Below are 10,366 nucleotides of genomic sequence, written 5' to 3'. Positions count from 1 at the left end.
CCATGTAGTGAATTCATTCGTTTGCAAGCATTGGTCAAAAGACAGACGGCATGTTCGCTAACAATATTTAGTTATACTTTAAATTCAATCAAATTGTGAAATACACATTTAAAATTCGTTGGAAATTGTAGAGAACTAAAAACCTATCAATATATTATCGTATATAAAGAAATCAATACAATTATTTTGTACACAGGTAACTATATTTTACTTACATGCACGAATAGGAATAATTTTAAATATAACTAAAAAATGTACAAATTAAAATTAACTATAAAATTCCTTTTACAATATTAACTTAAAGTTTATGCTTTATATTTGAAAATATATTTGAAGTTCTAAACGATATACGGTGTTGTAGTTAAAACATATTTGGCTTAATTACTTAAATTTAAAACTTCCATCAAGTCAATGGCTTAATTACGTAAGTTTAAAACACCATCATTAATTCAAATAACAAATAATTAAATATTATTATTTAGAACAATTTTAATAAATATTGTCTATAAAAATACATAAGAAAAGTAAAAAATAAGAACATACCGAAAATAATATTTAAGGATATATTTTTTAATGGTTTAATAAAAATTATATAAGAGCTTATAAGCATATCATGTACATAATTAGGAAAAATGAAAAATATCACTAATTACCTAAATCTTCTTTTTAAATTAGATAATTCAATTTACAATTTTTTTTTTTATTAATTTTGCATAAAAATTAATTTCGCATATTACTATAGCATATATATATATATATATATATATATATATATATATTATTAGATGCATATATAAGAAATGTTTTTTATTATTTTAATGCACTTTTACAAAAGCTTTATAAAAAAATTTTTCAATAATTTTAAGAAATATGTGCATTTTAATTTATACTTTCAAAAATTAATGTAAAAAGAAGATTGTATCAATATTTTTTTTTATTTATATATATATTATGGATTTGAATGCTTATTCTTATAAGTTGATTTACTAATTTTTGTTTATCAATTCTCGCTTGGATCGATTCTTAATTTACTATATATGAATTCGATTCTCGGAATGATAAATTCTTGATAGTTTCTTTATAACTTTGTTATTTCTAAATTTTTCACTTTTCATTTATAATTCTTGATGATCGATAATACTGCAAAAATCTCAAAAGACCTAAGTGCATAACATAAATCTACAATATTTTTACATTTCTTTGTGCATTAAGTTGTTGATTTTATTTCTGTTTAATAACTGTATTACTGTATTTGATTCAGTTGTTCTTTTATTGTAAACTGCTCCTCTCTTCTAACAACCTAGTAGAGTAGCACTTTCTAAGCACATTCTTATGTGTACTATATTATTGCTTTATCCTTTATATTGCTTTATGATATTTATTATATCTATTAAAAGTAGTTAATCTTCATAAACTTTAAAATGATTTTTTAAAATGTTTTCATAAAATATTTATTCTTAATTTTTAAAAACTAATGATAAAAATTATACTTGTTATTCATTTTAAAATCAGAAAATTTCTGAATACATACCTACAAATTTTAACATATTTGAAAAATAAAAAAATTGTTAAAATATTGCAAAAAATTATTCATGTAATTAACACTTAAAGTAATAAATATTATATAAGAAATAATTATATAATAAAATAAATATTTTTCAAAATTTTTATTTTAAATTTGTTTAATAGTGCGACAAGTCGACATTAACAAATACAAGTCTTTTTCATCACACGCACAAAACGCATTTTTCAATGGACATTATCGTAGGACAAAAATAAAATAAAGGAAATAATCACACGTTCTGTATAGAAAAAAACGTAGAATTAACGAGAATATTTTAAATACGTTTATCTTCCCGCTTGTGCACAAAAAACTGAACTACTTTTAAAAACTAGTGACATAATATGACATAGCCCAAAAATGAAAGAAACGTAGTGTATTATCTAAATAGACGCTCTCCTAATTAAAATCGGCTCCCGAAATTGAGGCGCAAAATGTACAGTGTACTAAATTTCTTCGACGACATTTGCGCAATACATTTGTGTTTATAAAAAACAATGCTTATAATTTAAAAAAGTCAGCGCATAAAAATATAATATAAAATATAATTAATTACGTGTATTAACTAAAGTGATGTAAAATGGGAATGTAAAAATGATGTTTTAAAACATAAAAGTAAGGCAATTAAAATCAGTGGAAATATTTTCATACAACAACCGAAAATTTTATATGTGCACAGTATATACAATTAAATTAATGAAAATAAAACCGATACTTAGAGAATTTAATATAAATCAAGTTATTTAACAACTGTAGTATTTATCGTCATTTGTTTCAATAGCGATTCTTTTATACTTGGGTTTATAATATTTGTTTTGTGAATACATCATATTTTAATACGAGGTTTGATTAAACACTTTGTAATAAATATTTTATATTTCCACCAGATAAAATAAAATATTTTAATTAAAATCGAATTCAAAATTTTAAAATACTTAATTTTATTTTATAACAATGGATTGTTGGCTGTAAAACATTTTAAAATCCCTATATTTTTATTTTGATACTAAGAAAATAATTTTATAACTTCATGTGGCTCAAATAAGTATTTAAAAATATACTTTTCCCGTTATCAATTTCAGCCATAATCTATGTTATATGATAAACATTGTTTATAATTTATGTAAATGTGATTCAAATTTCTATCTTTTTAAATAAGCAAAAACAAGATTTCGTTTGAAATAATATAAACGCTTCGACACATCGCTCGATTAGTTTCCACGCAGCATTACGGAAAGAGCAAATCACAGTTTAATGAATAACTTTTCGGGTACTATCAGAGAAAACGATATGCATCAACAATTATTCGATTCTTTAATTATATATCACTTAGAGTTAAGTGTTATCTGTATGTTGGCGTGTATATATATGAGCGATATGTTGAATTACATTAGATTTTGCGGAAATTTTATATAATTCGCATTTACAATATTATTTATTTCATATAGATAATAAAGACAAAATATATGTAACAGAAAGAAATTATTAAAAAAATTGAAATTTATAAATTATAATAAAAATAACTTATTACGAATTTCTTCATAAATGTTTGAAATCAGAATATTTCTTAAAAAAATTTATAATTGATTAATTTTATTTTAAAAATGCATCATTGATTTATACAGTACGAAAACATTTTCACAGTTAAAATATATTTTGAATGTATTTTACAAAACTCAAATATTAATTAAAATGTATTAAATATTTATTTTTATTTATCTAAAAATAAAACTGAAATTTTTCTTCTTTCTGGTACCTATAAAAATCCTTGACTGTTCCTCTTATTCTTATCCTTTCTTTCTATTGATACTTCCAATAATAGCTTAGTTTGAACAAAAATTTATATATACATTTTCAATATCACTGTATTTCTTATAAGCAGTATAATTGTATTGCACTTATTGAAAGTTTTATAGTCTGGTTTATATACATTCACCACCAATAAAATTATTGAACACTGCTATAATAATACAAAATATTTTAACTCAAAGTCTTCCAAATTTGATAAAAATAATTTTAATATAAATATAATGATTTGGCATATTTTATATTTAATCTAAATTATAAACTAATGAAATATTTAATAACAAAAAAACTTAACAAAGTGTAGGTAACACGTAGATTTAATTTGTTTTAACTAAAAATGAAGATATATTATATACCATTGTTCCCACCTTTTCTAACAGGTTTTATTTTACATTTACTTTTTTGAAATAGCATTTTATATGTAGTCGGAATTCACAGCTCTGATTTTGTATAGTGCGATTGAATCAATGTCAATGAATAGTATAATTTATGGTCCCATATTTTTTATCATGCAGTTATGAAAATATTCAAATACTGGTTTAAGATTGTTATTAATATTAAGATACAAATAAATAATTTTCATAAAAATATTTTAAATGCAGTAGTTGATTAAATGGTACTTAATTTCTAATTTGTTTGAAAATATGAAATTACGGAAAAATTGTCAATTAAAGTTAAATTTTCAATTTATCAATAATATTATCTTGTATAAAACTTCGTTAAAATGACTAATTCTATCAACTATATTTTTAGTTAATAGAAAATTTAATCTATATATGAATATTAATAATTATCCATTATGAATATGAATAACATTTTGTACAAGTAGTTTTATATAATAAAATACAATTATTTATGTAAATCTAATATTTAATTATAATAGATCAAATAATAATGCAATAAACCAAAGATCATAATGAAAAATAATAGTGCATTATTATAAATTTTATAGCTTAAAAAATAATTAATAAAAGATACGAAAATGAGAAAGGTTATACTTTTATTACTTTGGATCAGTAACAAATCTTCCTATTTAAGAAATTTAAATAATAAAAACATTTAAATTATGATTCCGTTATTAAATATTAAAAAATTTACGTTATATTACCAATATGGTTTAATAATTATTTTTAAAACTGATATCAATATAAAATGAATTCTTCTATGGAATTCATATTAAACCATTTAATTTCAAAGTTCTTCATGTATTATATTATTTATTTTATTTAAGTAGCAAATATTTTGTCATTAAAGGCATAATAAATTTAACTATAATTGTCAAAATAAGTATTTGTTACTAAAAATATTTTTTTTTAATACTTTGGATAAACCTTTATATGAAAAGCATATAAACTTTTAATTAATATTTCATACTGTATTTATTTAATGAAATAATGATTATTCATAATAAATAAAAATTATTCTGAGACAACAAAACAGGAACATTTATTATGGGTTATAACTCATTACTGTATTGTTGTAACAAACTGTGTTAAATAAAAAATTGAAATTATTCATTAACGTAAAACTAAACATATTAAGGTTATTAATATAAGACTTTAAAGTTAACAATAAATATCTAAAACAGTTTAATCAACACTATAAATTATATGTTCGCTGTACCAGTTAAAATCGTTAATTTGTGTTACTATTCATTGACACTATTCATTCGTTTCATGTTATCACATAAAATAATCATGTACTCTTCAATCGCAAAATTGATAATTTTAATATTTTTTGTCATATATGATGTACACATTCGTACAAATTCTTTAATTTTTAAATAATTAGAAGAAAAAGAGAAAGCAAAAGAGAACAAATACGACATATATTTTAAATAATGATATCTTATGATATTGGAAGTCAAGGTGGTTTTTGCTCTTAAATTAATGATATAACTTCTTTGTGTAGAAGTCCTTTTGTTTTTGTATATTTTAACTCATCATTAAAAAAATTTTTTTCGTTTAATGCGATTCTGAATTACATAATCGCACAAATATTAAGCATAATTAATATCACTCATGTGATTGTCTACATGAATAATTAAACGAATGTACATAAAAACACTTTAACATTTTTCTTTAATATTTTTCAGTTTTCACTTTATCGTTTTCATGCACTGCTGCTTTTACACTTGATTTACATTATTTATAAGAATATGTTAAAAAAAAAATATATATATATTTGTTTATACATTAAAACTTTTCCAAGATTAGGCACATAAAACACATATCGATGTTCATCAATTTCGTATAGTATGTTCTCTGTCTTAAGGACTTAGAGAATATGAGTTTTTGTATGACAAAAAAATTTGCATTGCAAATATGTGCATTTTATATATACTATACATAACTTCTCTCTTCCAATCATAATGTACCATTTTGTTATTTATATTTTTTAATATTTTTATTATGCACAGCGGTATGTAAAGAATTTCAACGGCAGACTAACAAAATTTATGTGCATATTTTTTATTTTTTATCACCCAATATATATATAAACACGGTACGCTCAACTGATCATATTTTATATATTTTTACTTTATATTTATATTTATTTATAGATGCATAACTCGGTCAACTGAATACTGTTAGATGTACTTTAAGGCACTCGTGCGGTAAATACATGTATCGGTGTTTATATTTATCAAACTTTTCCTTATTTTCTCTTTTTCTCGTCAAAATTTCAATAAAAAATACATAAAAATGATGACGTCAAATTTAGATTTTTCAATGCAAATGATGAAAGAAGTATTTTTAATGTATATTTATCGCAAAATACTTTGTCGTAAGTAACGAAATTTTCTATTAAAATGCACATTATACTTTTTTTATGATAAATATATTCAACAAATTACGAAATAAATGTCAAAGATGAATTTTTGCTTTCTGTTTGAACATTTTGACTAAAGCACGACAAGGCACTGCCTTTTTCAATTTCCATATCTCTTTTTAATAACATCCATAAAATTCTGAAACTTGAGACTTATATATTGTTCGAAAAAATGCTTTGATCGTTGCAGGCTTCTTCATTTTTGCTGCTCTTTATGGTTTTAAATTTGATATTGGTTTTATACTTTCTTATTTACGAAAGAGATATGTCTCTTACTTTTGTTATTTATTACAAATACATCTATATGTTCACAACGTACGGTTTATGTATTTGTATTTACATATTGCGATAATATGTGACAGTTGAATATAATAAACATATATGTTACGGCTTTTTCGTTTTATGTATAATATGTATAAGTCTCTTTCAAGATATAAATAAAAATTTATTTTCACCCTTTTACATCGTTCCGTCTTTATAATGAGCGATCCATTCATTCTAATTTACAAATCGTTCATTCGAAATACAACGACATTTTTGTACAAGTCAAAGGCGCTCTATTTAGTTTTTATAAGCGCACGAAACGTAAAATAAATCTAAAGTGTATATATATATATATGTGTGTGTGTGTGTGTGTGTGTGTGTGTATGTATGTATGTATATAGTATACCCCCTTCTGATTCTAAAATGTCTTTGGTTAAAAAGAACTAAGATGCACGACTATGGGTACACGTTGTTAAACCCTGTCTAGAGTTGCACCTAGAGCCAGTTTTAACTTTTTTTTTATATTCTTAGATCGTGCAAAAATCCACTGCAAATACTTTCAAAAAACTAGAGTGTAATTACTTGATTTTTTCAATTTTTTTTATTTTTTATTCTCATTTCCCTGTTTATCAGAGATTTGTTGCATCCCATCAAAAACTGTAGCAAAATCCTGGAAATAAAAAAAATAAGTGATGACTTAAATTATTGCATGCATGTATTGTATATTACATAAAAGATTATAAAATACAATGTAGTATTTAAAAATTTTTATCAGTATTAATTTAAATAAACATATTTTGTAATTTAATGTTTTCTGTATAATCCAAAGGACTAAAATAAATATAAAGTTTTGAAAAACTAAAAGTGAAGCAATATAGATTAGTTTACCACAAAATCAGAACGGAATATATAATCATTTTTAATGAGAATTACATCAAATTCTTATGTCAAAACATGTCAAAATCAAAAGTAATTATTTGTTAATACCCGCAATTACTTACCTGTACTGCTATTTGTAGTGGTGTAAGTTCTCCTGGGACGCAATCGGTTCTCACTACATTTGGAGGTAGAAGCTTGGGACAGAGTTTCCCAGTAAATATAAGGAACAGTATGTGTATTGCTCGACGTTGTGTCAATTCCGTATGCCGATGTTGATATCCCGCTAAATGACGTCGATGCCGAAGTGTTGAAGGGAACCAGCGTTCACACAGTATGCAGTACCTTCGGTGCCTTATTGTAGCCTAAAAGGTGAACTTACATGTTAAACACGTGTTCATCAATACGGTCATTTACAATTTAATTGATTCAAACCTTATATTAGAGAAAATATACTGCTTTAAAGAGAAACAGTTGTAATATATAGTAAATACTATCTTATGAGTAATATAACTGACAATTTTTTAAATAATTTAAATATATATAAAGCCAATTGAATTAATCTTGTATTTATACAAAAAATAAAAAATGATCTTTTAAAAAGAAACAAAACAATAATAAAATTTTATGATGTAACCATAACTCGTTGAAATTATTTAAAATCTTTGTAGACCTCATTGAGTAAATTTTTATTTAAATCTGAATACTAATTGAGTATATAATATAATTTTGTCGCTTATATTCCACAAAATTCGTGATATAGATGATGTTATCATGTCTATAATGAATGCAACTTGATAAAAGAGATAAACGATATATTAACAAATAATGTAATTTGATATTTAAATATTAAATTAGATTTTATTAATAGAATAATTAATAAATAATCAAAATAATAATAAATAAAATTAAATATGTTTAAAATATGTAAATAAAAAATATTTACTAATATAACAAATATTCTATTAAAATAAATATGATATACTTCTAATTATAGATACATATTACCCAATAAAAAAATCGTATTAAATATTAATTATCACTATAGCGGTAATTTTCAAATTATATAACTATTATATTTTTTTCAATTAATTTAGATGAATTATTATTTTATTATTTATTAATTGGAAAATATTAAACGTATTTTATTTATTAAATTTATGCAATTATACACAAACAAATTTGTTCTTAATTATAATTACATATTATAGTGCAAGTTAGTCTACATTTTATTGTATAAAAATTATAAAATCATTGTACAACTCGTATCTTCATCCAATTAATTCTTATTCAACTTTTAAATTATAAAAAATTTAATTATTTAATACAATTTGATAGACGTCTTAACAGATTAAAATGTTATCCTGTTTATTTATATTGTAAGTAAAGATTTGTATTTTTCAAATACTTATATGTATAATGATTATCAAAGTATTAAAATAACAAAAAACTATTTCATCATTACCTTATCATGAAAGACCAATTCTCGAACAATATTTGATATGGTCATTTCAGGATTAAATTGCACAGCCTTAACCTTCGTAATTAGATTAATTTGGTCTAATCTCGATATCATATTTTCCACTCTTTTAGGTACTTCGTCGACCAGGTTATTATTTAAAGTCTCTTCGTTGCTTGTCATATTCGTTATTAGTGGCGGAGTGAGCGTGGTTTCACTTGAGATCAGTTCGGTCTTGTCTTCTTTTTCCCTTTGTTTAGATTGACGCAAATTCTCCTCAACTGCATGCATCAACGGATCTATTTGTGATTTCGAGATTCTAGGAATTTTGTAAGATTTTATTAGAGAAGATTTACAACTTGGATAGTGATTAACTTTATGAGGATCAGAAGAATTGTCCTGGAATTCTCTATTTTCAAGACAATTTGAAGACGAATTATCATTATTTTCAACAGAAGATGAAGAGTTACATGAAATATGAGTTTCACTGCTTCTTGATTTACCTCGATTCATTTTTCTCTTTTTTCCCCTAAATAAAGATATGTATATATGTAGATATACACAAGATATATATATCTATATAATATATATTTTCTTATTTCGAAATATATTGGTTTGAATAGATATTATTGAAAAATTAAATTTGTCAACAATTTTAATTTTTATCATTTTGTTACATTACTTAAATAATTGATTAATTTTTTCAGTCATTTCAAAGTAATATATATTCATTATATTTATTTAAATATGTTTAAATTTGAAAATTTGCAATATAACTTTTTATACTGATTTTTATAATTGAATTTATAGCTGTAAATTTAATAATTAACTATTAGCAAATTTGAATTAAACTTATAAGATGTACTATTTTGTTCATGTTAATTTTTTAGATATAAAAATATTTTAAGTAACCTTTGTCATAAACGGAAAATATAATTAAACATTAAAAATTTTAATTAAATTAAAATTGAAAGGTTGAATTGAAATATTTATACAGATCGTATTCTACTTGTATAATTATCAATTTTAAAAGCGCTAAAAGACATACGTATAAAATTTGTATGTATTTTAATTAATATTAAAATTTTTATTTCAATAAATATATGAAATTAAATATTAATTAATCTATGACAATTGTCATTTTAATGGTTTTATACTATAAAAATATCAAACTATCAGTTATTGTTTGTTCAAAATTTGTAAACGTAAAAACAACATTAAGTTTTCAATAATAATAGATTAATATTAAATATTTAAAAATTCTTGTATCCTCTGAGCATTATATAAAAGAATTAATTTTCATACCTATATTTTAAATTGGCCGTTTTACAAAAATTTCTAGCATATTTGTCCAGGTTAATCATTTCAAAATTCGTAGACTTTAATTTCAAGGCTGCACTGTTGCACGTTTCTCTACTTCCGCTTGACAAATTACCAAGGTATTTTTTAAGTGTTTCTTTAGCGGCAAGTACCTTTCTGACTAGTAAATCGGAATAGGAACAAGGTGCACTACCATTAATAAATTTTGAATTTTCTTCGTCTTCTTCTTGGGGTATCATTTCACAGGA

General features: G+C 22.7%; 1 protein-coding gene across 1 annotated transcript; it reads right to left on the bottom strand.

The window, feature by feature from the left end:
- Positions 1-6,839: 6,839 nt before the first annotated feature.
- Positions 6,840-9,311, bottom strand: LOC105361445 (uncharacterized). The gene is made up of 3 exons (XM_011498622.1): positions 8,805-9,311; positions 7,465-7,704; positions 6,840-7,133 (listed from the first exon to the last, which is right to left on the bottom strand). The coding sequence occupies exons 1-3, from the start codon at positions 9,309-9,311 to the stop codon at positions 7,065-7,067; spliced, it is 816 nt and encodes a 271-aa protein (XP_011496924.1). The 3' UTR covers positions 6,840-7,064.
- Positions 9,312-10,366: the final 1,055 nt, after the last annotated feature.

Source organism: Ceratosolen solmsi, unplaced genomic scaffold, assembly GCF_000503995.2.
Source record: "Ceratosolen solmsi marchali unplaced genomic scaffold, CerSol_1.0 scaffold30, whole genome shotgun sequence".
Taxonomy (NCBI): Eukaryota; Metazoa; Arthropoda; class Insecta; order Hymenoptera; family Agaonidae; genus Ceratosolen; species Ceratosolen solmsi.
The sequence above is the reverse complement of the archived record's forward strand: the minus strand, read 5'-3'. Positions and strand labels throughout refer to the sequence as shown.